Here is an 18,202-nt window from a genome sequence, read left to right on the forward strand (position 1 = left end):
TCAGGAAAAATTGATTAATCTTCTAATCACAGTAAAGTAAAAATTTGCTGTAACGACTTTTTGAAAATAATTCTTTTTGGTTAAAGATAAACTACTTGAAATGAAAATATCTGTTTAAGTGGGTTTAGCAATGTTCATTTAAAAATATAATTTCAATATTGTGATACATCACCTATCACATTCTACTGTAACAGGTAGTTATGAGCATTAAATGATTTAAGAGATTTAACTCTTAGGTTGCATTGTGGGCCTATCACCTGTTGATTGAAATTGGGTGATAGGCCCAACACTTCCTCACAGGATGAGTGATTCTGGACAATGCAACCTGACTCATGCCACATCTATCTCTCTGTCATGTTGACGGTACTTCTGAGGAGGCAGGTCTACTTCGATGTAAGAAAGACTATTATAATAATGGCTCAGGTATTTAGAGTCTGCCAATTTTAAGCATCTGATAGTAACTAATCTAGACGTGGAAATGAACCTTTGGGCAGAAAACAAAAAGCACTGAAGAACCAAAATATACACTGACATGGAAAGACTGGTTTGTTCATTGATGAGAATGAAAGGATTAATTTATTAACTGATGATTGAGAAACTGGATAACAATAACAGGTAAAGAGCCACAGAAATAGATGACAGTGGGAACTGTTACAGTAGAATGTTGGAACTCTTGCCCTTGGACAGGTCAAGAACATCAATAACAATAGAAATAAACAAAAACCCAGTAACTTTACAATGAATGTCTTCTATGTATGAGACACTGTGCTGGACAGTTTCTCCATATGTTATTTATACAAAGGCAATATTGTATTATTTTCATAATACCATTCTCACTCCTAGCAAGAGAAGATAATGATAGAGACTCCCAGGGTAGTTATGAACATTAAATGATTTAATTTAAGAGATTTAAGTCTTAGGTTGCTGGACACAGAATGAATTTAGGAAATGATACCTTCTATGACTGATTAAGACTGTTATATTCTTATAAAAATTCTATACATTAATTATTATCACTATCTTATAGATGATCAATCTGAGATGAGAGAAGGTCAGTAACTTATCAAAGGCCACTAAACCTCATGTGGCTGAGTAGTGACTGGAAGCCAAGTCCATCTGACTTCAAAATTCATGTTCGTGCCTGGCATATCATAGGAAATGCTTCCTAGATATTACACAATTATTTGTCAGAAATCAAGGGGTGTGTATGGATGGTTTTTGGATTACTTCTGTCTCTATAATTTAACAATCTAGATCTAAATTTACAATCTAGAAGAAAAGAGTGAAGAGCAAGAGCAGAGGCCACAACAAGTTGTGGAGAAACAGGTCCTAAGAGTGGTCAAGAGGAGGAGAGAAATGAGATCCATCTCAACTAGTGTTGGATGAAGTAATTAACAATTTAAAATCATAGAGAAAAGTTATAACATTGATAAAGTGATATCTCAAGCAGATACCCACTTTCCCTAATTACTTGTTAGGGAAATAATGGGGCTAAAATTGAAAGCTGAAAACTCTCCTGTGTAGATATCATCTAAGGGTAATATGCTAATTAGACCAGGAGACCTTTTGGGAGACCTTCTGGACGTCCTTCTGGACAAAGCCATGGTGGTGGGGCCGAGACAGAGGCGAGGCAGTTAGGAGCGATCAGGCCAGGAGAAGAGAGCAGTTGGGGGTGATCAGGCCAGCAGGGGGGAAGTTGGGGGTGATCAGGCTGGCAGACAGAGTGATTAGGGGTGATCAGGCAGGCAGGCAGGTGAGCGGATAGTAGCCAGTGGTCCCGGATTGCGAGAGGGATGTCCGACTGCCGGTTTAGGCCCAATCCCTGTGGGCCTAAACCGGCAGTCAGATATCCCTGAGGGGTCCCAGATTGGCAAGGGTGCAGGCTGGGCTTAGGGACACCCCCCCCCCCCCCACACCCCGTGCATGAATTTCGTGCACTGGGCCACTAGTTTTATATAATCCACAATATTGACAGTTCTACCACCATTGAATTGGAATTTTAATCCCTAGCAGAGGAATAGATGAAGTTGGTCTTCTCCCCAAAGTACCTCTCTTAGGTTAATACCAATCCCTCCCAGAAGCTCACGGTGGCTAGTTTATTTGGTTTTAATGGAATGCACACACACACAGAAACACAACACTTACTGAGAGAGTGGCCTCTTTTCTGTTGTTGTAGGTGTCTAGATATTCTTGCAGTTCTAAAACACTGAACTTAAGCTTGTCCAGAAGTCCACAAGAAAGAAGCTAAAGACAGAAAAATAATTTGTATTAAAACAGTAGAGATATCCCTGGACAAGGCATGGCTATACAGATAGATAAAGAGAGGTATATGGCCCAGCTGGTATAGCTCAGTGGTTGAATGTCAACTCATGAACCAAGAAGTCACTAGTTTGATTCCTGGTTGGGGCACATGCCTGGGTTGTGGGTTTGATCCCCAGTAGGGGGTGTACAGGAGGCAGCCAATTGATGTTTCTCTCTCATTGATGTTTCTATCTCTTTATTCCTTTCCCTTCCTCTCTATCTAAAATAATTCAATAAAAACATATTTTACAAAAAGAAAAGAGAGGTATACTTAGAAGTGATGTAAATGGGGGAAAGGGCATCCATTTTAGTAAGCTGTGCAATTTGTAATTTTGCTGCAATTGCAATTGAATACTAGCTTGCTAATTCAAATGCAATATGAAAATATCCATTTTTCCCATATCAGTATAGACAGAGAAATCTTAGCAAGTATTCTACAGAAGCCCACATTAAGATATGCTGTCCATTTTCTGCATGAACATTAGTATCTTCATCCAGTAATATGCCATGTAGTGTGAAGACAGAACTCTAAATAGCCTTTCAAACTGATTTTGTGTTTAATCTGTACTTTGAGTTAAGATAGAATGATTTTTCCAATTGTATACCTTGCTGCAAGACAGCCAACCACCAATTAAGTTCTTAGAAATACTGACTCCTCAGACTTTCATAATCAAAACACATCCTCATTGGTTCTAAACCCCAGTAATTACCCGGCATACAAGATGGTTCTGTGATATGCATGGGAGATGTACAAGAAGTTCACACCCCCTAACCCCTAACCCCAAAGAGCTCACCAGTCTTTCAGAGTTAGAGTTATGCTCATAAAGTCAACATTCAGCACTCAGCCAGGTATTATTTTAACCACACTTTAAACTCATCCCTTGCTGCTTGGGCTGGATGAATGCATCCAGAGGGTAGTTAGAGTCTTGTTGAGGGTTGGGTGTGAGGAAAATAATGACATGCTGCCTCTGGAGACCCATCTGGCTGGGCAACCTAGCATTGTGGGGATAGGCTAGGTCAGCTCTGGAGGGATCACTCACCATAGTCATAGCTGTGAAAGTCAGAGTCATCAGAGAGAGGTGGAACTATTTTTTTAAAAAATTTATTGGGGTGACATTGGTCAACATGATCATATAAATTTCAGGTGTGGATTTCTATGTTACAAGATCCTTCCAGTTTTCCCAGCACCATTTACTGAAGAGACTATCTTTACTCCATGTGTGTTTCTGAATATTGCACTATGTGCCCACCACCCAAAGTCAAATCTTCTCCTGTCACCTTACATTAGGACCCCTCTTTGTCCCTCCACTCCCTTCCCCCTGGCAACTACCACACTGCTGATTGTGTTCACAAGTGCCCGTTTTATATCCCACATATGAGTGAAATAATATAATTCTTAGCTTTTTCTGACTGACTTATTTCAAATAGCATAATGTTCTCAAGGTCCATCCATGTTGTTGCAAATGGCGCTATTTCATCCTTTCTTATAACTGCGTAGTATTCCATTGTGTACTAGTATATGTACCACATATTTTTTAGCTAGTCCTCTATTGCAGGATACTTTGGTTGTTTCCATGTATTGGCCACCGTGAATAATGCTGCAATGAACATAGGGGTGCATATATCTTTGTGAATATGTGATTTCCAGTTTTTCGGGTATATTCCCAGGAGAGGGATTGCTGGGTCGTATGATAGCTCTAAATCTAAAGCCAGACTTCTTTCCATAGTGGTTGTACCAGTCTACATTTTCACCAGCAGTGAATGAGGGTTCCATTTTTTCCACAACCTCTCCAACACTTGTTATTTTTTGTCTTCTTGATAATGGCCACTCTAACTAGTGTAAGGTGGTATCTCATTGTAGTTTTGATTTGCATTTCCCTAATTGCTAGTGAGTTTGAACATCTTTTTATATATCTATTGGCTGTTTGTATGTCTTCTTGGAGAGGTGTATTTTCAGGTCCTCTGTCCACTTTTTGATTGGATTGTTTGGTGTTGAGTTTTATGTGTTCTTTATGTATTTTGGAAATTAAACCTTTGTTGGAGCTACTGTTTGCAAATATCATCTCCCATCTGGTTTGCTGCTGCTTTATTTTGTTAAGAGCTTCTTTTGCTGTGCAGAAGGTCTTTAGTTTCATATAGTCCCATTCTTTTTCTTTTGCCTTTACTTCCCTTGCCTTTGGGGTCAAGTTCATCAAATGTTCTCTATTACCAACATTGGTTCCTATATTTTCTTCTATGTAACTTATTGTTTCAGGTCTTATATTTAGGTCTTTGATCTATTTTAAATTAATTTTTGTTACACATGGACACATTGTAATCTAGTTTCACTCTTTTGCATGTGGCTTTTCAGTTTTCCCAGCACCGTTTATTGAAGAGAGTATCTTTACTCCATTGTGTGTTTCTGGCTCCTTTGTCAAAAATTATCTGTCCATATACATGTGGTTTTATAGCTGGGCTTTCTATTCTGTTTCATTGATCTGTGTGTTTGTTTCTCTGCCAATACCATGCTGTTTTGATTATCATAGCTCTGTAATATACTTTAAAGTCAGGTAGTGTGATACCTCCAGCTTTGTTCTTTTTTTCTCAGGATTCCTTTGGTTATTTGAGTTCTTTTGTGGTTTCATACAAATCTGATGATTTCTCATTCTATTTCTTTCAAAAATGACATTGGGATATAGATGGTGAATAGCATTAAATATATTTTTTGCTTTGGGTAATATGGCCATTTTAACTATGTTGACTCTTCCAATCCATGAACATGGGATATTTTTCCATTTTGTTGTGTCTTTTTCAATCTCTTTTAATAATGCTTTGTAATTTTCAGTATATAGGTCTTTCATGTTCTTTGTTAAGTTTATCTCTAAGTATTTTATTCTTTTGGTTGCAATTGCAAAAGATATTGTTTTTTTCATCTCTTTTTCTGTTTTGTTGTTGGTATACAGTATGGCAATGGATTTTTGTACATTGATTTTGTATCCTGCTACTTCACTGTATTTGTTTATTTTTCTAACTAGAGGCCCGGTGCACAAAAATTTGTGCACTCGGGGGAAGGGGGAGTTCCTCAGACCAGCCTGTGCCCTCTCACAGTCTGGGACCCCTCGGGAGATAATGACCTGCTGGCTTAGGCCAGCTCCCGGGTGGCAGAGGGCAGGCCCAATCCCTAGGTGCAGCCCCTGGTCGGGCTCAGAGCAGGGCCGATTGGGGAGTTGGGGCGCCTTGCCCTGTCATGCACAGAGCAGGGCAGATTGGGAGGTTGCGATGCCACCCTCAGTCATGCTCAGGGTAGGGCCAATTGGGGGGTTGGGGCACCGCCCCTGTCACACTCAAGGCAGGGTCGATGGGGAGGTTGCGGCGCCACCCCCTGTCACGCACAGAGCAGGGCCCATCAGGGGGGTTGGGGCTCCATACCCTGTCATGCACAGAGCAGGGTCAATCAGGGGGTTGGGGAGCTCCCCCCTGTCATGCACAGAGCAGGGCCGATCAGGGGGTTGAGGAGCTCCCCCCTGTCACTCACAGAGTAGGGCTGATAGGGGAGTTGGGGCACCGCCCCTGTCACACTCAGGGCAGGGCGGATCAGGGGGTTGGGGCGCCACCCTCTATCACCCACAGAGCAGGGCCGATCAGGGGGTTGGGGTGCCGCCACTGTCACACTCAGGGCAGGGCAGATGGGGAGGTTATGACTCTACCCCATCACACACAGAGCAGGGCCTGTGGGGGAGGAGGGTTGGGGCGCCACCCTCTATCACCCACAGAGCAGGGCCGATCAGGGGGTTGGGGCGCCGCCACTCTCATACTCAGGGCAGGGCCAATGGTGAGGTTATGGCTCTACCCCGTCACACACAGAGCAGGGCCCGTGGGGGCGGGGGGATTGGGGCCCCTCCCCCTGTCACACACAGAGCTGCAGGGTGATCAGGGGGTTTGGGCGCTGCCCCCTGTCACACTGATCCCGGTGCTGGGAGGCCTCGCGGCTCCGCTGATCCCGGTGCTGGGAGGCATATTACCCTTTTACTATATAGAATAGAGGCCTGGTGCATGGGTGGGGGCTGGCTGGTTTGCCCTGAAGGGTGTCCTGGATCAGGGTGGGGGTCCCCACTGGGGTGCCTGGCCAGCCTGGGTGAGGGGCTGAGGGCTGTTTGCAGCTGGTCACACACCCTTCAGGGTGGGGGTCCCCACTGGGGTACCTGGCCAGTCTGGGTGAGGGGATGATGGCTGTTTGCAGCTGGTCACACCCCCTTCAAGGTGGGGGTCCCCACTGGGGTGCCTGGCCAGTCTGGCTTAGGGGATGAGGGCTGTTTTCAGGCTGGGACTGAAGCTCCCAACCGCCCCTTTTTTTCTTTTTTTTTCTTTTTATTCTGGGCCAGCTTTAGCTCTGAGGCCTTGGCTGCTGAAAACAGGTTTCTGGCCTTTGTTTACCGTCTGTATTTGATACAATGTTGCGGTCCGGCTGGCTGAAGCCCCACTGAGTAAAGCAGGTTTCTGGGTTTTTTTTAGCTTCTATATTCGCAACATAGTTGCTTAGAGTTGCAGCTGAGAGGCCGGCAAGTCAGGCGGGGAACGTTGGAGTTCTCCGTCACTGAAGCAAGCAAGCCTCCCTGTTCGCATCAGCTGCCTGGCTGCCGGCCGCCATCTTGGCTGCCAGTTAATTTGCATATCTCGGCCCTACTCTGTGAGTGACGGGGGATTAGCCAATGGGAATGGTAGCGGTCATACGCCAATTACCATGTTTCTCTTTTATTAGTGTAGATAGTTTATTTTTGGTTGAGTTTTTAGGGTTTTCCATATACAGAATCATGTTATCCACAAAGAGTGACAGTTTGACTTCTTCCTTCCCTTTGGATGCCTTTTATTTCTTTCTCTTGCCTTATTGCTCTGGCTAGGACTTCCAGCACTATGTTGAATAAGAGTGGTGACAGTGGACCTCCTTGTCTTGTTCCTAATCTTAGAGGAAAAGCTTCAGTTTTCCACCATTGAGTATGATATTAGCTGTGGGTTTATCAAATATGGCCTTTATTATGTTGTGGTACTTTCTTCTATTCCTATTTTATTGAGTGTTTTAATCATAAATGGATGTTGTATCTTATCAAATGTTTTTTCTGCATCTACTGATAAGATCATATAATTTTTGTCCTTTCTTTTGTTAATGTGGTGTATTATGTTGATTTATTTGCATATGTTGAACCATTCTTGTGCTCTTGGAATGAACCCCACTTGATTGTGATGTATTATTTTTTAGATGTACTATTGTATTAAATTTGATAGTATTTTGATTAGGATTTTTGCATTATATTCATCAAGATGTAGGTCTATCTTTGAGAATGTTCCATGTGCACTAGAGAAGAATGTATAATCTGATGTTCTGGGATAAAAGTTCTGTAAATGTCAATTATGTCCACTTGGTCCAGTGTTTAATTTAAGGCTAATATATCTTCATTTATTTTGTTTTGTTGATCTGTCTAGAACTGTCAATAGACTATTAAGATCCCCAACTATGATTATGTTTTGATCTGTTTCTCCCTTTAGTTCTGTGAGTAGTGGTTTTATATATTTGGTGTTCCCTGGTTGGGTGCATATAAAAGTGTTATGTTTTCTTGATGTAGTGTTCCCTTTATCATTATAAAGTGTTAATTTTTGTCTCTTGTTATCTTTAATTCTATTTTGTCTGATATAATCATGGCTACATATGCTTTTCTGTGGATGTTATTTGCTCAGAAAATTCCACCCTTTAACTAAATCTGCCTTTGTCTTTGTAGCTTAGATGTGTCTTTTATAAACAGCATATGGTTGGGTTTTGTTTTTTAATCCACTTTGCTACTCTGTGCCTCTTTATTGGTGAATTCAGACCGTTTACATTTAGGGTAATTATTGATGTATGAAAATTTCCTATAGCCATTTTATATGTTGCTTCCTGCTAGTTCCGTGCCTCCATTGGTTCTTTTCCTTTTGTTTCTGTGTGTTGTTTTTGTTTGGTGGTATTTCATATTTCTTTCCTTTGTTCCTCCCCCCCACCTTTTTTTTTAAGCTGTATGTCCTGGTTTGGGGATTTTGTTTGTGGTTATCATTAGGTTTACAAAAAATAAAGTTGCATATATACTGTAGTGTTTTCCCTTTTGAATGCATCTGATCTTCATCTTCCTTTGCCAGTTCAGAACTTAATCCTCTCCCCTTTCATGTTGTTGTTGTTGCAAATTATCCCTATTTATGTTGCAAGTTTTTTGGTGATCTTACTAGTAGTGTTGTGACCTTATTTCTTTGTTTTAGGTAAAATAATTCCCTTGAGTATTTCTGCAACGGAGGTTTTCTGGTAATAAAATCCCTTAGCTTCTGTATGTCTGGGGGCACCTTATTTCTCCTTCATATTATTCATGGTTGGTAATTTCTCTCTTTCAAACATTTGAATATTTGGTTCCACTCTCTTCTGTCTTATAGAGTATCTGCTGAGAAGTGGGATGAAATTCTGATGGGTTTTCATTTGTAGGTCACTTCCTTCTTTTCCTTGGATGCTTTGAGAATTTAATTTTTTCTCTGTCATTAATTTTTGACAGTTTTAATACAAACTGGAGAGGGCCTCTTTGGATCGATGTAACTAGGTGTTCTGTTTCATTCTTGGATTTGAGGATCTAGTTCTTTCAATAGATTTGGGAAGCTCATATCCACCATTTGTTTGAATAGACTCTCTGTTCCTTGCTCCTTCTCTTCCTCCTCTGGAATGCCTATTATTCTCATATTGCTTTCCCTCTGATGGAGTCAAACAGTTCTCATAGAGCTCTTTCATTTTTCTTTATGCTCAGGTCTCTTTCTTCTTCCCTCTTTGTCATTTCATTTCTAGGTATATTTGATATCACTTATTCTTTCCTCCACTTGCTTGGCTCTGTTTTCTATGCTCAGTAGTTCACTCTTAATCTCCTTAATTGTATGCTTCAGTTCAGGATTTCTAATTGGTTCTTTTTTAAAGTTTCAATCTCTTTGGTAAAGTACTCATTTTGTTCATTGATTTGTTTTCTGAGTGCATTGAATTGTCTGTCTGTATTTTCTAGCATCTTGTTGAGTATTTTCAAAACTGCAATTTTGAAATCTCTGTCATTTATATCACATATTTCCATATGTTCCAGCTTGCTTTCTAGGGAGTTTTCATTTTCTTTCTGGTTATCCTCATTACTGTGGTTGTTCATGGTATTTGCTGTTCTCCTTTGCCTATGCATATATCTCTGTATATTATTTTCCAGTAAATTGTGCTTAATTGCAAGATTTTTTACCTCTGTGATGTCGCAGTTTTGACCTCCATTGCTTCCATAAGATAGTACAGCAGTGCTGCTTGGGGATAGGCTTTATTTTGCCTTCACCATAATGGTGACCCCTGACCTCCATGGGGTCCCAACCCAAGCACTCCACCTGGAGATTAGTCACAGAAGGAAACAGTCCTTGTACTGAAATAGTTCTTGGTTTACAGATAATATGCTCCTTGACCAATACCAAGGACAATGGGAAGCAAGTTTTGGGAGTACAAGTGGTGGCAGGGCTCTGTGGTTCTTTTTTGTTTTTTTTTTTTTTGTCTGAAACAACTCTTCTGAGCCCAACAGTGGAAAGTCACATGGCAAAATCCCATGCTCTGTCAGGCATCTGCTGCCTCAGTCACTCTACTCCATTCATAGATTGCCCTACTGGACTTCTCCGTGTAGCTCTCTGTTCCACCTGGCCAAAGGAAATGCCTGCTACCACTGGTTTCCTCCACTCTTCAGGATGGGCCGTGAGCTCCCAGCCTCAAGGCTGTGTTTGTGGGCCATCAGAGCTTTCCTCCCTTCTCGTGTCCCTGCTTATTCCAGCTGTCCACTCTTAGATGTTTCAATGCACTGGTCTCTCAGGTGTGCCTCTCTATTGAGCAGATAATTCTTTGTTGAATTATAGTTGGTTTACTTGTTGAAATTTCAGGGGGAGTAGCCAAGGGACTCTCTCATGCCACCATTCCTCTGACCTGGAGCTTTCTTTTGATTATCTGAAATGACTTGCTTTGGTTTGGCTGGCACTGCACCTTCATTACTGTGCCCACTTCAGCTTTTGGGAGTCACATCACAACCCACTGTGGCTCAGAAGCAATGAAAGTAGCACTCAGACAAACCACAACACTAACAAACCCCTCTGTCATCCACACCAGAATCTGGACAGGCCATTGGCCTCCAGAGGACTGGGACACTCACAGTCTCAGCATCCACGAAAAGTGTGGGGCACTCGGAGCATGAGGTGAGCATTTGGGAGGAGCTGACAAACTTGGACCCGATCCCCCTGAGGTTGTCTCCAAGGTAACTGGCCGCATCACAGGTTAGGAAGCAGAACCTTTTCTGAATATTCTGAAAGGCAAAATAGTTATTATTTGTAAAGGTTTAACTTATGGGCTAGAATTTAAAAAAAAAATTGATAAAAATGTCAAATGAGCCTAGGTTCTGAGTGAGTGTGGACAGGGAGGAATGGGAATAGAGTGAAAATTTGTGTGAAGTAAATAATCATGCAATATGGACAAAGATTCTTCCTAAAATATCACTTCCCAACATGCAGATGCTCATAGAGTCATTCCTATAAGTGTGGTTTTCCTTTATGCTGGTGGCCAGTGTTGATCAGCATCTAGGTCCTCCTCGCTTGTCTGTCAGATCATTAAGGACTTATTCAGGTTACATCAATGTGGGTGAGACAAAAAGGTTACAAAATGGAACTCCTTTCTGTTTCCTAATGTCACAGCTCCCTGAGACAAAGCTGAAATAGTGCCATTTGAGCTACTGGAGCAGGAAGGAGTAAATGCTATCTGTGACCTAGAATAATCTCTCCCCTGGGAGTGTGTCTAATTAAGTGCCTAACTCTGTCCTATAGCATTTTCTACATGAACTCATTAGTCCTCACAACCAGATGATGAAACTGAGGTTAAAAGAGGTGAAGTTACTTGCTTAAAGCTCATGCAACTAGTAAGTAATAGTATAAGGTTGAGCCTGACTCCAGCATTCACATTTCTTCCAGAAATGTGTAACACTTCCTAAAAGTTATGGTTCCTCCTGTATTGCCTGAGAAAAAACTTTAATTAGAAAAAGTCTGATTCACTTTGTTGTGTCAGTGCCCCAATGAGAACATTTTTAGTCTCCTAATATCTAACATACAATATCTTTAACCAAAAGAATAGAATAATCAATGAAAAAATAATTCCAATCCTAAGCATTGACTTTCTCCAAAGAGATCTCATACTTTTTGATTTGTAGAATCTCATCCATGGTAAAGCTGATCTTCCTGGTTATGGAAAAATTTGCATGTCCCCAAAGCCACAGTAGGTTCTTTATAAGTTATACTAGGTAAATGCCAACCATGTTGCATATTATTTATTTTTTCTATCTACAAATTCTGGTATAATACATAACATAGATCTGTCTTTATTTTGTTACATTAACTTTCTGTGCAAAACAAAAACAAAAACAAAAACAAAAACTCTGACCGAATGTTAAAGCAGAAAGTATTGGGAGATGCCATGTCTAGCATCATAGCAGCTAGCATAGTGGCAGAACTGGGAGTGGGATTCAGGTCCCCCAAACAGTTTGGGGTTCTCAATTTACCTATGGATAAGGTGAAATCTGGATTTATTGTTTATTGTACTGAGAAGCTGGATCTTCCAGGGAACTTTAGAGCCACATAAAAAGGCAGGTGCTATTTAAGGGACATAAATTCAGTTTTGCCCTCCTGACTTTCATCTGAACACATCCTATAATTTGGTGGCACTGGGTGATGCAATGACAATATTCTAACACAGGAGCAGCTGGAAGGAAATATACTGACAAGACACTTGGAAAGATATCCAAATTGGGTCATTAGAAACCATTTCCTTGCTTTTAAAACCAAATTATTTTTTGCAATTACTTCCTCTCTGCTTCCTCCAAAACCCACTAAGATACAGGAAAATGTGGTGTTCATATACACAGGGAAATGTTGGAAAATAGTAAACAGACATGGTGAGGACATGACAAGAGGTTAATAGATTCTATGTTTGAAATGTATTTCAATTTTAGCACATTTGGTACTCTTATTGCTCTCAATCACATGGTATTTGGTAGTAGTTAAGAAAATTCTTACGGCTATATGTTCTATTAAAACCAAAACAGGAGGTACACATTTGTATTATTATTGCAGATAAACTCCATGAGGATTCATCTAATACATTTACTGAGCACATATTGTGTGCTAGTGAAGATGCCAGCTACTGGGTAATCAAAGACATAAGGAGGCTTCACTCACTGAAGTGACGAAGAACCAGGGATTTGCATGTAATCTGGAGGATAGTTCAGGTACAAGAGGTGATGACTTCTCTAAGCAGAGAGAAAAGTATTGCTCAGGACTATAAAATTGAGCATTAATAGTCTAGTAACTATAATAAGACAAAGTTACTACAACAGCCAAACTTAGATATGCATTACTAACCATTATTTAAAAATACACTTTAGAACAATCTAAATAAGAAATTACTTGGCTTCTGAACTCTTAACAATGAAATTGACCTCAAATGGTAGCTTTCTGGTTGTTTGTTTTTAAATTTCAATCTGGTTTATTGTTAGGGTGTTTCTGGAATTTTTATCTTTAAGCAGCCAACTGTTTTCTGTCTTAAGCCTGGCAGCTCTTACAGACCCCAGTTAATCTCAGACACAATCTTAGTTTGTCCACTTAAACTTTTTATAGGTTCCACTGAAAGTAAATTGAAAAACTTGAGAGCAGCACAAATAACACTCAGTGAGTAACCATGGCCTAAAATTTACAAAAAATGGGTCATATAAAGGGCCTCTGGGCTGAAAAACAGACTTCACTTCTATATTAACTAAATGACAACTTCTTGAATTTAAAATGATTTAAGGCAGATGATCCCAGTTTATTCATTTTGCACTTTTAATATACTTCCTTATATTCCTGCCATTGCTCTTTCTGAAGGTGGTTAGAGGGCTCATCCTTGAGTCTAACCAAGTCATCGTCCCTGAATCTGATATACTCTACAGAACTTAACATCTAACAATGTTTACTTGGGTTCTAACTCGTGTCCCCACTTATCTGTCAATTATTCATGTCCAAAGTTGGAACTGCATAGTTATTTTCCATTTTTTCCTTGTATTATCAGTGGCAGTTCTGTTTTATGCATTATTAAAAATAAAGTTAAGAAAAATGCTTTTCTGAAAATAATTCAAAAAAGCATTTTCATTATAGGAAAATAGAAACTTGAAGTAAAATAAAAAGAAGAAAATAAAAGACAACCATAATCTTATTACCCCAAATAAACTACAATGAAATGCTAGTGTATAATCTTCCTTATTTTCTAGGCATTAAAAAGAGGATCGGTATTCTATATGTATTTTAACACCAGTTTTCTTTTAAACTATATGGTAACCATGTTTCCATGTCAGTAAATCTTTAACTATGACCTCATCTTCCTGGCTGAGTCAATACCTGCTTCAAACACAGCACACAAGGCTAGTTAACTACAATGATGCTTGAAGACCTTTTGAGTTTCTTCCTAAGAAGGCACATTTTCTCTTCTTCGGTTGTCTCCCACCTCTGCCAACTTTTGATGAAATTTGGAGAGTAAATGTTTAGAGCAAGACAAGTACAATTTTGCAAGACCAGAGACAGGTAGGCATAAAAATAAACTTTTAAGCACCAACCAGAAGTTGAGTTCCTGCCATCTCTGTAGTTGAGTCATTTTAAAATGTGCTTGAAGCTAACAAGTTGAATCTGAAGATGCCCACACAAGAGACGCTTACATATAGCTGTGTGTGTCCAAGACCCCCAGGTACCTGGCTGGTGTGTGTGTGTGTGTGAGTGAAATCCAGCCTTCCCACTCCCTGCTGGCCACATCTGGTACTGCAACCCTCACTAGAGTCTGGCAGCCGTGGGCAAACTATGGCCCGCGGGCCGGATCCGGCCTGTTTGAAATGAATAAAACTAAAAAAAAAAAGACCATACCCTTTTATGTAATGATGTTTACTTTGAATTTATATTAGTTCACACAAACACTCCATCCATGCTTTTGTTCTGGCCCTCCGGTCCAGTTTAAGAACCCATTGTGGCCCTCAAGTCAAAAAGTTTGCCCACCCCTGGTAGTGGGAGGGACATTGGTTCCAATTTGCACAAGGGCATTAAATGGACTAGATGGACTGTGGTTCACACAGCAGACTCAAATGATGACCTTCCGTCTGTTTAGAATCAGCTAAAGTAAATAAGCAAGTGTTCATAGCCACACCTAGCATGTTTAAGGAATTCATAGGGTGGATAAAAGACAAAGAAAGGAAAAACACAAAAAAGATGCAGGAGAGGTCTCAGAGAAAAGCAGAAATAGGGGAGAGGCTTGGAGGAAGATTTCACTTAATGGTCCTAATATCATGGTGGCTTGGGATTCATGGCACCAATAAGGGCTAGAATGTAGAAGTGAGCAGGACATCATGGCAGACTAAGTCATTTTTTTTTAATTGATTAAGGTATTACATATGTGTCCTTATCCCCCCATTGCTCCCTCAACCCTCACTCATTCCCTCACCCCCCTGGTCATTTGAGGGCAAGATCTTCACAATACCAGTGTGAGAAGGTTAAGTAGATTAAGGTTGAACAGAAGAAAGGATGAAGTCAGAGGAAAAAGAGAGAGAGAGAGAGAGAGAGAGAGAGAGAGAGAATGAGAATATGTTTGGAGGAGAAAATAGTATAAACCCAGAACTAAACAGCAATCCCTTCTTAAATGAGAAGTTAGTTGGCTCCCAAGAGAGCCCGACTGTTTTGACTGGAGGTGAGCACGGTACCTTAAACAAGGAAGAGAACACGTGAAACGTGTACACAGCACAGGAGCCATCGGAGTCGCACATGAGCTGGTTGAGGTGGCTGCGCCAGGCTTCCTCCGCATCGTCACAGGCTGCAGGCTGAAACGCAGCAAGGATGGCCGAGAAGAAGGGTGAGGGCGGGGGAGAGACTCTCCTGTCACCTTCTCCAAAGCTGGAAGAAATGATGACTGTGTCAAGAAGTGATGTCCTTCCTTACAGTGCAGTGTAAGTACTACTCCCGAGTCAGCCTCATGAGGGGTCCCACTCTGTCAATTCCTCCGTTTGAGGTATGCTCTGGGAATTTGGCTTTCATTCAAAGGTCTCTGAGAGTCCAAAAAATAGAATTTTCACTTCTAGAATTTCTGTGATTCTTCCAATTCCTTTCTACAGATTTGGTACATCTTTCAGCCTTCAGCAACTCTCTTTCACGCGTCTAGATGGCCACTCTCCAGACACAGTAACCTTCTTTTCTGTGCCTTTTCAATTCTTGGGATTTTTCATTGTGAAAAATTAGAACAAAAATTTTGAATCTTTTACCTTTTCCTTAATGAAGGCAAATGCATAAATGCCCAGAAGGAAAGTGGAAGGAGGAAAGGAAAGAGGAATGCAGAGAGGAACGAAGGAGAGATTATGAACAAAAGTTAAAAGGCAGATCCTCCTCTGGGCATTACCATAAGCTCTTTGGTGCGGGGATACTGGCCACTGTAACAGGAGCCCTTTGTCTAGCCACATCAGAAACTTTTACTTATTTTCAATGTTCAGAGGAGTGATTTTAGGGTTCTGACTTTCTTCTTCTGAAGTAAGCCTGTAGCCTGTGATTTATTCTAGATGCCATATTAGGACTTACATCTCTATTCATCTTTAAATTTTTTCCTATTTGTATTCGCTGATTATATCTCACTCGTCTTAAAAATATGAGGCTAGAAGCCATCTGCTCGAAAAAGCACAGGTTTTTAGCTTATAAAGAGCCTCTTGTTCTGGTCTTTCAACTCAAAATGGAAAGAACTCCTCATTTCTGAGGCTTGCCAATCTTACTTATTTTCAAAGCTCACAAAGACCATGTCCTTACTGGCTTTATGTTACTTTGTGGCTTTATGTTACTTTGTGGCTTTATAAGTTCCTACATGAGAACCTTTTTGGTTCACGTAGGCCCTACTCTGGAGATGGATGATTCCAACCCACTAGGAGCCCACTAGGTTATGTATCAGTTTGAACTCCTTCATTAGGAGGTCCCAGCAGCGTGAGTATGAAATTCAACTTGAGTCACGGGCCACATACTAGCACCACACATTTCTGCCAAGGGCTTCTCTACCTTGCCAGAGTGAACTGGTCCAGGGTTTGGTTGCTTTTTTCTTCTGCCTCAGTCATATCCAGACTAAAGCTATCACTACATTCGAAAGTTGCTGGGAGTTCATTGATGGAAGTAGAAAGATCATCTTCGTGTATGGTGGTCTCCTCCTCCTCCTGTACAGCTTCAGCCTGGAAAATGAAGAGAGAAAAGACCCCCCAATATATAAAAATATATGGGAAACTCTGTTCAACTAAAGGAAAAGAGCTGAAATCCTGACAGTGACAGAAGTTGAGGGCATTTGTTTTCTAGTTATAATGTCATCAATTTCTATAAGCAGACTCTGGAACTATCTGAAGTACTATTCTTTTTTTTACTTTTCATTCTTCTTCGCAATGGTTCTGAAAGAGGCTCTTGGGAGGTTACCATATTTGACTATGGTTATGGAATACAGAGGCTAAAATTGGAAAGACCACAGTAACCCTGTTCTGACCTCCACATTTAATGAGGAAATTATGCCCCATGTGAGAAAGGCCTTTCTTAGTATCTCATCAGAGCTGGAGCTGGGGTTAGAAACACCACCACTGGATTTGGAATGCTTTTCATTGAACAACCCCAGCCTATCCAGATATAACTCTGCAACACAGAACTCCTCACCTATGGAAATTAGGATTTAGAACCCTCAGTTACAGTACAGTAGATGTTCTAGAAATGTATCCAGTGTGCATGAATGCCCCATAGTGATCACTGAGCTGCCACACTGACAGACCCTTCCACACTGAAAACCCTCTGAGGTCCACTGATGTATGAAGGGCTGTTTCCCCATTAATATAAAACGTAGAATGAGCGGCAAAATTAAAGGGTTGCAGGGCAGGTAGAACTGGGATCAGGGAGGGGCAGGACGAAGTCATAACAAGTAAAATGGAAAAAAAGCCATAGAACTGACTTTTCTTTATGAGAGGAAGGAAGACAACTGTGTTACAAACTAGAAGAGAAGAGAAATGACACATACATGCTTCAGTGAATCATTTCCTAAAAACAAACACAAAATCAGGGCAAAATAGAAATGTTTATAAATTAGAGCATTATCATAGACATTTTGCCACCAATTTAGTATTTTAAATTGAGGATTAATAGGGAAATTAAAAGGGGTGTTTAAAGATGTGTTAGGGAATTAGCATGTCTCATGTCTTTAAAGGAATTGCTCATAAATACTGGATTTTGGAGGCTTATCCATATCTGTTTCTTGCTGCTTTTTAAAACTGGAGTGGTGCCAATGAGACTGGCCATGGGTGACTGATCTGGGTTATTAGTGTACATAAATTTAATCTATTAGGGGAAACCTGAGTTCTTATAAAAATATCTTTTATTTTCTCTTTGTAACACCATAGGTATATAAAACCTAGCAGAAACCAGATTATGTTAAACAGAGATAGCTTTCCAGAAATTAAACTCAATCTTTCCCTTGATAGAATTAGATGATATCTGTGTTTCCATAAAATAGTATTATTTAGATAATGCTTTTCGTGAGCAATCTATATAACTTAGCATTAACAATAGAAAAATACCTATTCCAAGAATGAGAAATATCAAGTGCTAATAACTTCACACTTACTTTGTGATGTCCTTTCCATGAAATTTAATTTCTTAATTTTAGGATTCTGGAGTTTTAATGTCAGATATTTTTCCTTTCTGGCCCCCCTTTTGGCTAAAAAAAGGGCTCTACTAACTCTAAGAATCCTTGATCACAGTCCCTTTGCAATGGGGCAATCTTAGAAATAATTTTTCTTTAACCTTC

The 18,202-nt window shown here is 40.4% G+C and overlaps 1 protein-coding gene across 4 annotated transcripts in view; it reads right to left on the minus strand.

Annotated features, from left to right (window-relative positions):
- FRY (FRY microtubule binding protein) overlaps nucleotides 1-18,202 on the minus strand; it is a gene marked incomplete at its 5' end in the record, with an annotated part of 453,417 nt that overhangs the window by 42,667 nt on the left and 392,548 nt on the right. For all 4 annotated transcript variants that reach the window (XM_081083582.1, XM_081083581.1, XM_081083584.1 and 1 more), the window contains 4 exons: nucleotides 2,146-2,244; nucleotides 10,494-10,643; nucleotides 15,099-15,288; nucleotides 16,429-16,595. In XM_081083582.1, coding sequence (XP_080939708.1) covers nucleotides 2,146-2,244; nucleotides 10,494-10,643; nucleotides 15,099-15,288; nucleotides 16,429-16,595 — 606 coding nt within the window. The remainder of the gene's footprint in view (nucleotides 1-2,145; nucleotides 2,245-10,493; nucleotides 10,644-15,098; nucleotides 15,289-16,428; nucleotides 16,596-18,202) is intronic.

Source organism: Myotis nattereri (assembly GCF_964212035.1).
Source record: "Myotis nattereri genome assembly, chromosome: 2".
In the NCBI taxonomy this organism is placed as follows: domain Eukaryota; kingdom Metazoa; phylum Chordata; class Mammalia; order Chiroptera; family Vespertilionidae; genus Myotis; species Myotis nattereri.